General features: G+C 44.1%; 2 protein-coding genes across 3 annotated transcripts; both read right to left on the reverse strand.

The window, feature by feature from the left end:
• Positions 1-431: 431 nt before the first annotated feature.
• LOC117969665 (E3 ubiquitin-protein ligase RNF144A-like) lies at positions 432-4,552 on the reverse strand. Its single transcript, XM_034917547.2, has 4 exons — positions 4,358-4,552; positions 3,663-3,766; positions 2,158-2,310; positions 432-1,630 (listed from the first exon to the last, which is right to left on the reverse strand). Exons 1-4 carry the CDS (start codon positions 4,410-4,412, stop codon positions 1,121-1,123), a joined length of 822 nt encoding a protein of 273 aa, XP_034773438.2. The 5' UTR covers positions 4,413-4,552; the 3' UTR covers positions 432-1,120.
• A 2,054-nt stretch (positions 4,553-6,606) lies between these two features.
• Positions 6,607-9,693, reverse strand: LOC131731614 (uncharacterized). Of its 2 annotated transcripts, none has more exons than XM_059020854.1 (4): positions 9,537-9,693; positions 9,113-9,213; positions 7,813-7,962; positions 6,607-7,461 (listed from the first exon to the last, which is right to left on the reverse strand). In XM_059020854.1, exons 1-4 carry the CDS (start codon positions 9,565-9,567, stop codon positions 6,907-6,909), a joined length of 837 nt encoding a protein of 278 aa, XP_058876837.1. In that variant the 5' UTR covers positions 9,568-9,693; the 3' UTR covers positions 6,607-6,906. The 2 variants fall into 2 exon arrangements, with proteins under 2 accessions (XP_058876837.1, XP_058876836.1); XM_059020853.1 differs by having other exon boundaries at positions 6,614-7,461; positions 9,516-9,691.
• Between the last annotated feature and the right edge of the window lie 4,412 nt (positions 9,694-14,105).

The following is a 14,105-nucleotide window of genomic DNA, read 5'->3' on the forward strand; positions in this document are numbered from 1 at the left end:
ATATATATATATATATATATATATATATATATATATATAGATATATAGATATATATATAAATTCTTAGGTTACATTACAACGGGGTTTAGGCCAGGCTAACAAACTTAATAAATATCAAAATAAATAAATATATAAATAATTCATGCAAATCCGCAGCATTGACGCGTTTTTTTCCTATTCCAATTCAATTTCCAAATTGATTTTAAGTTGGAATTTGAATTTCAAACAAACAAACATAAAAAACCGAACTGCCTTCAAGTCCGCGCATCGAAACAGCGACTCCCGCATTATCTCATATTTTCAAAGCAATACCTCCCTGCGTCTGCCTGGTCTCACCTCGCAGGTCCGGTGCTGATCCCCACATCGATCCATCGCTCGGTTTTGTTATTTAAAAAAAAAAACAAAAAAAAAAACACACGATTCTAAACAATTCTGAAATATGTCTTCATTTATTTAATCAGAATATCCATCCATCCCTTACAATCAGATACAATGTTAAGTTCAATAGCCAGAAGCATGGAACACAACTTTTGAGAAGATGGTAAGATAGTTTTACTTGCGTGCATGGCTACATAATAATTCAAGCTCTTCTGCCTAGTATACACAAATAGAAATGATGATTATTATATTGGATGTATTTACTATAGACCTCTATACAGCTCTGCAGTGTTGAGAGGGGAGCTCTCTTTCCTATAGACCTCTATACAGCTCTGCAGTGTTGAGAGGGGAGCTCTCTTTCCTATAGACCTCTATACAGCTCTGCAGTGTTGAGAGTGGAGCTCTCTTTGCTATAGACCTCTATACAGCTCTACAGTGTTGAGAGGGGAGCTCTCTTTCCTATAGACCTCTATACAGCTCTACAGTGTTGAGGGGAGCTCTCTTTCCTATAGACCTCTATAGAGCTCTGCAGTGTTGAGAGGGGAGCTCTCTTTCCTATAGACCTCTATACAGCTCTGCAGTGTTGAGAGGGGAGCTCTCTTTCCTATAGACCTCTATACAGCTCTGCAGTGTTGAGAGGGGAGCTCTCTTTCCTATAGACCTCTATACAGCTCTGCAGTGTTGAGAGTGGAGCTCTCTTTGCTATAGACCTCTATAGAGCTCTGCAGTGTGGAGTATTTTTCACATATGCACTTGATTAGCCTCGGTGACACCCTGCCTCTCAGCAATGACACACCTGTTATAGCCCCTATAACCCATCATCAGAATACCGATATCGGGGTTGCCCACACTGCCCCCCAGAGGCTGAAGCTGGGGTAGCAAGCACCCCTCCTGTATCCCTCTCAGACACCGATAGCAGAACGCGTGGGCACACTGCGGGCACTGGACCTGGCTGCAGCCGCGCAGGGTGTGCGAGATGAGGGTGTGGCATCGTGGGCACGCCCTGAAGCAGGGGCAGCCGTCCAGCTTAGAGCCTGGGAGTTTGATGGCAGGGCAGGAGAGCAGGCAGGCTCGGGTGGCACAATCCTCATTCCCACAGTCGTCGAGTTCCCCGGAAGAAGGAGCTCTCCATTCCTGCTGGCAGTCCCAGCAGAACCGGAAAACCTTCCGCTTGGCGACGGAGCAAGCCTTGCAGGGAACGCCCCGGATACCGGAGCCCGGTCTGGGGAGCAGGAGGCTGCAGCATGGACACTGTGAACAAGGGAAAGAAAACACAGACAGAGCTGGAGAGAGTGTCACACAGTGAACAAACAGCCAGTGTGAGGAAGCAGAGGGAAGCATTGTAAAGCACAGAGAGGTCTGGTAAAGCATAGGGAAGCATTGTAAAGCACAGAGAGGTCTGGTAAAGCATAGGGAAGCATTGTAAAGCACAGAGAGGTGTGGTAAAGCATAGGGAAGCATTGTAAAGCACTGAGAGGTGTGGTAAAGTATAGGGAAGCATTGTAAAGCACAGAGAGGTCTGGTAAAGCATAGGGAAGCATTGTAAAGCACAGAGAGGTCTGGTAAAGCATAGGGAAGCATTGTAAAGCACAGAGCAGTCTGGTAAGGCATAGGGAAGCATTGTAAAGCACAGAGAGGTCTGGTAAAGCATAGGGAAGCATTGTAAAGCTTTGCCACGCCTCTCTGTGCTCCATCACACTTTGCTGTGCTTTCACTGTGGGACACTTTTATAAGGTCCTCTTCTCCAGCTAGGAGCTGCAGGGTCCTGTTGCTCTTACCTTTCTGTGTGTCTGGAGGGGGTCTGGGGAGTTCAGTCTGGAGATCATCTCCTCGCAGGATTTGCGTTCCTGTTCTGTGAAGGCAGCGAGTCGATTCACTTCCTGCCAGGACCAGGTCTGGAAACATTGCGGACAGGAGAAATCCTGAACCCCCTGCAAGACAGAGAGAGGCAGAGAAACTACTGCACAGCTCACACTGACAGCACTGTGTAACACAACACCGTGACAGCATGGTCAAGCATAGGGAAGCATCGCACAGCACAGAGAGGTGTGGTAAAGCATAGGGAAGCATTGTAAAGCACAGAGAGGTCTGGTAAAGCATAGGGAAGCATTGTAAAGCACAGAGAGGTCTGGTAAAGCATAGGGAAGCATTGTAAAGCACAGAGAGGTCTGGTAAAGCATAGGGAAGCATTGTAAAGCACAGAGAGGTGTGGTAAAGCATAGGGAAGCATTGTAAAGCACAGAGAGGTCTGGTAAAGCATAGGGAAGCATTGTAAAGCACAGAGAGGTGTGGTAAAGCATAGGGAAGCATTGTAAAGCACAGAGAGGTCTGGTAAAGCATAGGGAAGCATTGTAAAGCGCAGAGGTCTGGTAAAGCATAGGGAAGCATTGTAAAGCACAGAGAGGTCTGGTAAAGCATAGGGAAGCATTGTAAAGCACAGAGAGGTGTGGTAAAGCATAGGGAAGCATTGTAAAGCACAGAGAGGTCTGGTAAAGCATAGGGAAGCATTGTAAAGCACAGAGAGGTCTGGTAAAGCATAGGGAAGCATTGTAAAGCACAAAGAGGTGTGGTAAAGCATAGGGAAGCATTGTAAAGCACAGAGAGGTCTGGTAAAGCATAGGGAAGCATTGTAAAGCACAGAGAGGTGTGGTAAAGCATATGGAAGCATTGTATAGCACAGAGAGGTGTGGTAAAGCATAGGGAAGCATTGTAAAGCACAGAGAGGTCTGGTAAAGCATAGGGAAGCATTGTAAAGCACAGAGAGGTCTGGTAAAGCATAGGGAAGCATTGTAAAGCACAGAGAGGTCTGGTAAAGCATAGGGAAGCATTGTAAAGCACAGAGAGGTGTGGTAAAGCATAGGGAAGCATTGTAAAGCACAGAGAGGTCTGGTAAAGCATAGGGAAGCATTGTAAAGCACAGAGAGGTGTGGTAAAGCATAGGGAAGCATTGTAAAGCACAGAGAGGTCTGGTAAAGCATAGGGAAGCATTGTAAAGCACAGAGAGGTGTGGTAAAGCATAGGGAAGCATTGTAAAGCACAGAGAGGTGTGGTAAAGCATAGGGAAGCATTGTAAAGCACAGAGAGGTGTGGTAAAGCATAGGCAAGCATTGTAAAGCACAGAGAGGTCTGGTAAAGCATAGGGAAGCATTGTAAAGCACAGAGAGGTGTGGTAAAGCATAGGGAAGCATTGTAAAGCACAGCGAGGTGTGGTAAATGATTTACTGCTGTTTAACTTTTATAAGGGTGGCCGGTTCGCGCCCAGCCTCCCCCCTGGTCCACTCACCGTGCCCAGCAGCGCAATGACCAACCGCTTCAGCCGCAGAGAGTCGATCGAATGGCCGCAGGAAGCTCTAACACTGAGTCCGGAGGGACGCCGTGTCCGGGGGTCTGTGCACGAAATACATCATACATCATACATCATACATACATACATACATACATCATAGTCTTCACACTTAACCCGTTCAATGCCGTCCTACCCATTTTAGGACAGGCTACCTTGTAATTGTTTGGTAGCGTTTTTAGCTGTAAAATCTCTGTTTAAACTCCATTCTCATGATAACTTCCTCTGATTTTGTGAGCAAAAGTCGCGTCCAAATGTTTGTGTTCATTCTGCAGATGCAACCCCTTCAGACGCTTTTATGACGCCTCGATATATAAAATAAGAAACTGAAGCCTAAAAACGATCCATTTCTTGGTGTTTATCAGTGATGATAAAGCGGGTCGGTTTTCACCGCGTTGAGCTTCATAACCGCCGTGAAATTCCACGGCTCGGATTACATCGTTTGTTATTAAAAAATTAAACTGAAGACACCGAGAAAGACTTCTAGTAAAGAGTCTGTCATTGAATGTTTGAATTTGCCTTCAGTATTTCTAAATCAAGCGCTGTTTCTAATTTAATAAAAAGCGATCTTTACATTCAATTCACGGTTCGGTCTTTGGACCTTTGTGTATTTCCTGTTAACAGTATAAACTTACCCGACTCATTTGTAGAAACAGAAAACCCCAAAATATGTGCAAGCCGTCGATTCATCACTCCAACCAAGAATCTCAGCTCATAAAAACCCTGTGGTTTTATTCCAGCTCCGATCCGAGCCCGGTTCTGTCCTGGTCCGGATCGCTGTTGTTTGTAGGTACTCTTGCTGCGCAATGCACGCTAGATGGAAACCCCCAGATTCAATTTACATTCGCTTTCGTATTTACTAACAGCACAGCCATGCTTTCGCTTTCTTTTAAACATCAATTTGAAAATACTAAGAGATTCAATGGCTATCGTTTCCACTAGAAGTCTCTCTCAGTGTCTTCAGTTTGAATTCAGTGACTAACGTTTCCACTAGAAGTCTCTCTCAGCGTCTTCAGTGTAAATTCAATGGCTAACGTTTCCACTAGAAGTCTTTCTCAGTGTCTTCAGTGTAAATTCAGTGACTAACGTTTCCACTAGAAGTCTTTCTCAGCGTCTTCAGTGTAAATTCAATGGCTAACGTTTCCACTAGAAGTCTTTCTCAGTGTCTTCAGTGTGAATTCAATGGCTAACGTTTCCACTAGAAGTCTTTCTCAGTGTCTTCAGTGTGAATTCAATGGCTAACGTTTCCACTAGAAGTCTTTCTCAGCGTCTTCAGTGTAAATTCAGTGACTAACGTTTCCACTAGAAGTCTTTCTCAGTGTCTTCAGTGTAAATTCAGTGACTAACGTTTCCACTAGAAGTCTTTCTCAGCGTCTTCAGTGTAAATTCAATGGCTAACGTTTCCACTAGAAGTCTTTCTCAGTGTCTTCAGTGTGAATTCAATGGCTAACGTTTCCACTAGAAGTCTTTCTCAGTGTCTTCAGTGTGAATTCAATGGCTAACGTTTCCACTAGAAGTCTTTCTCAGCGTCTTCAGTGTAAATTCAGTGACTAACGTTTCCACTAGAAGTCTTTCTCAGTGTCTTCAGTGTAAATTCAGTGACTAACATTTCCACTAGAAGTCTTTCTCAGTGTCTTCAGTGTGAATTCAGTGACTAACGTTTCCACTAGAAGTCTTTCTCAGTGTCTTCAGTGTAAATTCAATGGCTAACGTTTCCACTAGAAGTCTTTCTCAGTGTCTTCAGTGTAAATTCAATGACTAACGTTTCCACTAGAAGTCTTTCTCAGTGTCTTCAGTGTGAATTCAATGGCTAACGTTTCCACTAGAAGTCTTTCTCAGTGTCTTCAGTGTGAATTAATTCATTTTTTTCCCTTTTAAATTCAGCACTGCCTCCTCTCCACACCAGATCACAGCAAATAATTAAAAAGGAAAACAGCTTTGTTTTTTTGTTGTCTTGTTTTTATTCATATGTGGAAAATATACAGTAATAATAATAAAAAAAACCTTTGTTTTTATTAACAAATGATAAACAATACTCCAGTTTCTATCCAGTGAATATATTATTATTATTATTCAAAGAGGATCACAAAACTTTGTCAAGTCGGGTCTTAAAGGATCCCAGTGATTCAGCAAGACTTACCCCCGATGTGACCACACCTCTCTGTGCTTTACAATGCTTCCCTATGCTTTACCAGACCTCTCTGTGCTTTACAATGCTTCCCTATGCTTTACCAGACCTCTCTGTGCTTTACAATGCTTCCCTATGCTTTACCACACCTCTCTGTGCTTTACAATGCTTCCCTATGCTTTACCAGACCTCTCTGCGCTTTACAATGCTTCCCTATGCTTTACCAGACCTCTCTGTGCTTTACAATGCTTCCCTATGCTTTACCACACCTCTCTGTGCTTTACAATGCTTCCCTATGCTTTACCAGACCTCTCTGTGCTTTACAATGCTTCCCTATGCTTTACCAGACCTCTCTGTGCTTTACAATGCTTCCCTATGCTTTACCACACCTCTCTGTGCTTTACAATGCTTCCCTATGCTTTACCAGACCTCTCTGCGCTTTACAATGCTTCCCTATGCTTTACCAGACCTCTCTGTGCTTTACAATGCTTCCCTATGCTTTACCACACCTCTCTGTGCTTTACAATGCTTCCCTATGCTTTACCACACCTCTCTGTGCTTTACAATGCTTCCCTATGCTTTACCAGACCTTGCTGTGCTTTACAATGCTTCCCTATGCTTTACCAGACCTCTCTGTGTTTTACAATGCTTCCCTATGCTTCACCACACCTCTCTGTGCTTTACAATGCTTCCCTATGCTTTACCAGACCTCTCTGTGCTTTACAATGCTTCCCTATGCTTTACCAGACCTCTCTGTGCTTTACAATGCTTCCCTATGCTTTACCACACCTCTCTGTGCTTTACAATGCTTCCCTATGCTTTACCAGACCTCTCTGTGCTTTACAATGCTTCCCTATGCTTTACCAGACCTCTCTGTGCTTTACAATGCTTCCCTATGCTTTACCAGACCTCTCTGTGCTTTACAATGCTTCCCTATGCTTTACCACACCTCTCTGTGCTTTACAATGCTTCCCTATGCTTTACCAGACCTCTCTGTGCTTTGCCATGCTGTCACTGTGCTTGATTACACTGTGCTGTGCTTTCATTGTATGATCCCTAACTCGCCTCCCCCTCTTCAAACAGCCTCTGCCTGCCCTTTATCAAGCAGTTATCCCCACTGTAATCATCATAATCATCATCATCATCATCATCATAATCCTCCTCGCATTCTTCGTCGCCTCCAGCCTCGCATTCTTCACCATCGTCATCCTCAACCCTGATGCACTCTGGGTAGTCGTGCTCCCCTTCTTTTCCCAGGCACCGAAAACAAAAACTCGCTCTGCATTCCACGTTGGGACATTCCACGTTGGGACACCCTAGCAGCGTGTGGGACACGAGGGTGTGGCAGTCGGGACAGGCCCGAAAAAGGGGGCAACCGTGCACCGCTGACTGTGGGGCGTCTATGAGCTGGCAGGACAGGAGCTGGGTGCGAAGCGCACACCCGGGCCGGGCGCAGGAGGAGCCCCCTGAGCCCCCCGCCTCCCCCCACTCGCGCTGGCACCCCCAGCAGAAACAGAACAGCCTGCGGAGCCGCAGAGAGCAGGGGCCACAGGCCACACGAGCGCTGGGAGAGCCAGGGGGGTGCTGGCAGAGCTGGGAACAGCCTGGGCACTGAGGAGAGAGAGGAGGGGAGGGGAGGGGAGGAGAGAGGGGGAGAGGTGAGGAATTAACCTAGAGGCATGCAAGAGTGACACACACACACACACGCACACGCGCACGCACACACTGACACACACACACACACTGACACACACACACAGAGACACACACACACTGAGACACACACACACGCACACACACCGACACACTCACACACACACACACTCACACACACACACACTCACACACTCACACCGACACACTCACACACTCACACACACACACACACACACTGACACACACACACAGACACACACACGCATACACACACACACACACACACACACACACACACACACTCACTCTCTGGTAGTGCTCAGTGTCTCCCTTGTTGAGCTCCAGGATTCGGTCCTCGCTCCGCAGCCTCTCCTCCTCGCTGAACAGGGCCAGCTTGCGCACTTCCGGCCACAGCCACTGGGAGGCACAGTGAGGGCAGGCAAAGGCACAGGAGCCCTGCAGGGAAACAGCATCACAGCCTCACACAAGCACACGAAGATACACTGTCTGCTTGACTCAGTCTCTTCTAGTTTCAATAACACTGATGAAGGCACTAGAGCCCAAACGCTGGTCTGCTTGACTCAGTTTAGTTTCAATAACACTGATGAAGGCACTGGAGCCCAAACGCTGGTCTGCTTGACTCAGTTTAGTTTCAATAACGCTGATGAAGTCACTAGAGCCCAAACGCTGGTCTGCTTGACTCAGTTTAGTTTCAATAACACTGATGAAGGCACTGGAGCCCAAACGCTGGTCTGCTTGACTCAGTTTAGTTTCAATAACGCTGATGAAGGCACTGGAGCCCCAAACGCTGGTCTGCTTGACTCAGTTTAGTTTCAATAACACTGATGAAGGCACTAGAGCCCAAACGCTGGTCTGCTTGACTCAGTTTAGTTTCAATAACGCTGATGAAGGCACTAGAGCCCAAACGCTGGTCTGCTTGACTCAGTTTAGTTTCAGTAACACTGATGAAGACACTGGAGCCCAAACGCTGGTCTGCTTGACTCAGTTTAGTTTCAATAACGCTGATGAAGGCACTGGAGCCCAAACGCTGGTCTGCTTGACTCAGTTTAGTTTCAATAACGCTGATGAAGGCACTGGAGCCCAAACGCTGGTCTGCTTGACTCAGTTTAGTTTCAATAACACTGATGAAGGCACTAGAGCCCAAACGCTGGTCTGCTTGACTCAGTTTAGTTTCAATAACGCTGATGAAGGCACTAGAGCCCAAACGCTGGTCTGCTTGACTCAGTTTAGTTTCAGTAACACTGATGAAGACACTGGAGCCCAAACGCTGGTCTGCTTGACTCAGTTTAGTTTCAATAACACTGATGAAGGCACTAGAGCCCAAACGCTGGTCTGCTTGACTCAGTTTAGTTTCAATAACGCTGATGAAGGCACTAGAGCCCAAACGCTGGTCTGCTTGACTCAGTTTAGTTTCAATAACACTGATGAAGGCACTAGAGCCCAAACGCTGGTCTGCTTGACTCAGTTTAGTTTCAGTAACACTGATGAAGACACTGGAGCCCAAACGCTGGTCTGCTTGACTCAGTTTAGTTTCAATAACGCTGATGAAGGCACTCTATCGCTTCTGTTTTGTATTTGGTCGTACCGTGTCCAGTTGCTCCTGCACCCTGTGTTTCAGATCGCTCGCGTTGTCGATCCTCCCACAACAGGGAAGCACAGCTCTCACAGTGCCCGGGCCAGCAGGGTCTGGAGACAGAGGGAGAGACAGAGGGGTCGTGTGAGCGTGTGCGTGTGCGTGTGCGTGTCACTCTGTCAAATATAGAGAATATTTCTCAATGCAATCGTAATATTTCTCAATGAAATTATCTTATTGGCATCATGAAAACAAAAAATACAGAAAATAATAATAATAATAATAATAATAATAATAATAATAATAATAATAATACAGCAATTTGTGACACAAGCCGGAAATCGAAACAAAAAATCTAAAGATAAAACTACACAAATAAATGAACAAACAAACACAAAAAAACAATTAAATTCACCTGACATCGCTTTCCTTTTACCTCGACTGATCTTCTGGGATTCAGAACCCATAACCGTGTTGCTGTTTTGTTTTTTTCGCTGGTAAAACAGTGCGATTGAACCCCCGGCGATGCAACATCAGAAGAAGCGAGTGATATCCGAGCGTGTAGTTTCACTTTTGCTTGTTATCAAAGTCAACGCAAGACTGCAGCGCTGTTTAAACGAGCGCGCCCTCTCGCGGCGAATCTGGAGAACTGTAAGAATGAACTTTTGAACTGCAAAACTTCTGTGGATTTTTTGTCCACACGTCTGCATCAGTTAGTATGTTGGGTGGACGGCAGTAACCCAAACTGTCCATTTTAAACGTGTCCGTTTTAAGTTCAAAGTCTCTTGTAAGGAACGATTAGCCCATTTAGGTGAATTTAACAAAACCTTTTTTTTTTGTCAACCGATCAAAAGAGAAGGCTAATGGGTTTATTATCTTGTTTTTGTCTTCTTCTTAACATGACAACGTGTATAAACACACTTCAAAACGCCAAAATACTCCTTAAAATAGAACTTATAAAAGACACACGTAAATGAAATAATAATACAGAAATAAGGGACAAAAACGGAAAAAAATAAAAATAACAAGCCGTTGTCATGCCGTCAAAAACCTAGAAATACCTCCAATGTTTTGATTCAAACACAGGCTCCCTTGAGAAAGATATGTACAACGTATTGAAAACGCTGGGCAGCTGGCTCTTTGAGCTAATATATATATATATATATATATATATATATATATATATATATATATATATATATATATATATATATATATATATGTGTGTGTGTGTGTGTGTGTGTGTGTGTGTGTGTGTGTGTGTGTGTAACATATTGTTGTTTAATTGTCGAGCGGTTGACTTGACGTCCTTGACAACAGCTGCTTCCTGCGTGCTCACAATTGCAAATATCAGCCGTTAGTTTTCAAAAACAGATGGCGCGTATCGGGATCAAACCGGCGCCCCCGGGAGACAAACTCAAATGATTTCTCAAACAGACGAGACACGCTAGATACCCGGAGTTAATGCGGGACTTTGCTGTGAAGCGGCTGTTTCTGATTGCTAGTCCAAAGGCCTGTTATACCAGACTGTCTTTACTTGCCGTTATAAGCGGATGGGGGGCTTTTGTTTTTCCTCTGGGAGAAATGAGATTAATCAAAAATTAATCTGTGCTTTACAATGCTTCCCTATCCTTTACCAGACCTCTCTGTGCTTTACAATGCTTCCCTATGCTTTACCACACCTCTCTGTGCTTTACAATGCTTCCCTATGCTTTACCATACCTCTCTGTGCTTTACAATGCTTCCCTATGCTTTACCAGACCTCTCTGTGCTTTACAATGCTTCCCTATGCTTTACCAGACCTCTCTGTGCTTTACAATGCTTCCCTATGCTTTACCAGACCTCTCTGTGCTTTACAATGCTTCCCTATGCTTTACCAGACCTCTCTGTGCTTTACAATGCTTCCCTATGCTTTACCAGACCTCTCTGTGCTTTACAATGCTTCCCTGTGCTTTACCACACCTCTCTGTGCTTTTCAATGCTTCCCTATGCTTTACCAGACCTCTCTGTGCTTTACAATGCTTCCCTGTGCTTTACCACACCTCTCTGTGCTTTTCAATGCTTCCCTATGCTTTACCAGACCTCTCTGTGCTTTACAATGCTTCCCTATGCTTTACCAGACCTCTCTGTGCTTTACAATGCTTCCCTATGCTTTACCAGACCTCTCTGTGCTTTACAATGCTTCCCTATGCTTTACCAGACCTCTCTGTGCTTTACAATGCTTCCCTATGCTTTACCAGACCTCTCTGTGCTTTACAATGCTTCCCTATGCTTTACCAGACCTCTCTGTGCTTTACAATGCTTCCCTGTGCTTTACCACACCTCTCTGTGCTTTTCAATGCTTCCCTATGCTTTACCAGACCTCTCTGTGCTTTACAATGCTTCCCTGTGCTTTACCAGACCTCTCTCTGCTTTACAATGCTTCCCTATGCTTTACCACACCTCTCTGTGCTTTACAATGCTTCCCTATGCTTTACCAGACCTCTCTGTGCTTTACAATGCTTCCCTATGCTTTACCAGACCTCTCTGTGCTTTACAAGGCTTCCCTATGCTTTACCAGACCTCTCTGTGCTTTACAATGCTTCCCTATGCTTTACCAGACCTCTCTGTGCTTTACAATGCTTCCCTATGCTTTACCAGACCTCTCTGTGCTTTAGAATGCTTCCCTATGCTTTACCAGACCTCTCTGTGCTTTTACTGTGTGGAAACTTTTCTGAGGGCCGTTCAGTTATCACTGTCGGGAAAGTGGATATTGCCTTCAGATGTCTGGATTTCATTGATAAAAAAACCCGACTCAGACACACAGAGAGAGAGAGAGAGAGAGAGAGAGAGAGAGAGAGAGAGAGAGATGAGATGAGATGAGATGAGGAGTGAGTACACTCAGACACGGAGAGGAGTACCCCCTATGCTATGGTCGGGCGAGGCACTCGATTGATGTTTTTAGTTTGATTTTGAAATTATCAGCAAGCGTTTTTTTTTATCACGTGTGTTTTTAAGAGGACAGGAGGGGAAAGATTGAGAGAGAGAGGAGGAGGAGGAGGAGGAGAGAGTCGCCGAAGCGATGAATTACTACGGAAATAATTTGACTTCCACGACCTGACACCGCGTAATGCAGGTAAAGGATTATTAATTTATTTATTTGGGTAATCTTATTTCTAAAGCGGCTGCAGAGCAGATTCTCAGAAATATATGCAATTATATGCAACATCTATATACATTTGTAATGTATTTATATTGATAGATTTATATAATAATTTGAACGTGTATATATATATATATATATATATATATATATATATATATATATATATATATATATATATGAAGACTCCCTATGAATAATGTACACGATAAAAACATTTATGTACAGTATGTTTTGTGTCCTATAGCGGTATTACTATGGATCTTTTGAAGTAATATATTATATATATAGACAGACACTGAGAAAGACTTCTAGTGGAAACGTTAGTCATTGAATTTACACTGAAGACACTGAGAAAGACTTCTAGTGGAAACGTTAGTCATTGAATTTACACTGAAGACCCTGAGAGAGACTTCTAGTGGAAACGTTAGCCATTGAATTTACACTGAAGACAGTGAGAAAGACTTCTAGTGGAAACGTTAGTCATTGAATTTACACTGAAGACCCTGAGAGAGACTTCTAGTGGAAACGTTAGCCATTGAATTTACACTGAAGACCCTGAGAAAGACTTCTAGTGGAAACGTTAGTCATTGAATTTACACTGAAGACACTGAGAAAGACTTCTAGCGGAAACGTTAGTCATTGAATTCACACTGAAGACACTGAGAGAGACTTCTAGTGGAAATGTTAGTCATTGAATTTACACTGAAGACACTGAGAAAGACTTCTAGTGGAAACGTTTGCCATTGAATTTACACTGAAGACACTGAGAAAGACTTCTAGTGGAAACGTTAGTCACTGAATTTACACTGAAGACACTGAGAGAGACTTCTAGTGGAAACGTTAGCCATTGAATTCACACTGAAGACACTGAGAAAGACTTCTAATGGAAACGTTAGCCATTGAATTTACACTGAAGACACTGAGAGAGACTTCTAGTGGAAACGTTTGCCATTGAATTTACACTGAAGACACTGAGAAAGACTTCTAGTGGAAACGTTAGTCACTGAATTTACACTGAAGACACTGAGAGAGACTTCTAGTGGAAACGTTAGTCATTGAATTCACACTGAAGACACTGAGAAAGACTTCTAGTGGAAACGTTAGTCATTGAATTCACACTGAAGACGCTGAGAGAGACTTCTAGTGGAAATGTTAGTCGCTGAATTCACGAAGTTTAGTTTTGTATTTCTAAGAGGAGAGGTTTTTTTAAATGTAATTTTTAGACATATTAAAACCGTTTTGGTGTGAACTCTATGGAGTTCGAGTGCCATTACTTAATGAAAAAAAAAGCCATCATTGTGTGTTATAAAACAGATACACAGATAGGAAACGGAACATTTATACACGCAGAGACTGACTATACTCTCCGTGTTGACAGTGTATTGAGCTGTGAAGTGTGTGTGATAGAGCCCTGCCACAAGGTGGCGCTTCAGCCCTGTTAATCTCACCGATCTCTCCAATCCGGCGCTTTCGAGCTAGGCTATGAACCTATTAAATACTAAACTGACTTTTATGTAATTTGACACATTCCGAATCAATATTTCTTCATTAAATCCTGCGTTTTGGCTACAAAACGGCCGCGGCGTGGCTGTTTTGAGGACAGTGGAGTTTAGAAGTGAACCAGAAGCGGAGTGCAGGATCAGTGGTCGGCAGGGTTTTGAAGCCGGGTTGAACGTCGGGTTTGATTTGTATGCGGAGCTCAGGATGCGTTCAGCCTCCGCGCATTTCCGTGCAGCCGGCAGAGGGCTGGAGGTACCGAACCGACACCAGCAGATACAGAAAAACAAAACAAAACGAAACAAAAAACTGGGATTGAATTTCCAGAGCACTTTGTCTTCTTGTCAACAAGAGCAACATCTC

The sequence above is a fragment of the Acipenser ruthenus genome, unplaced genomic scaffold (genome assembly GCF_902713425.1).
Source record: "Acipenser ruthenus unplaced genomic scaffold, fAciRut3.2 maternal haplotype, whole genome shotgun sequence".
In the NCBI taxonomy this organism is placed as follows: domain Eukaryota; kingdom Metazoa; phylum Chordata; class Actinopteri; order Acipenseriformes; family Acipenseridae; genus Acipenser; species Acipenser ruthenus.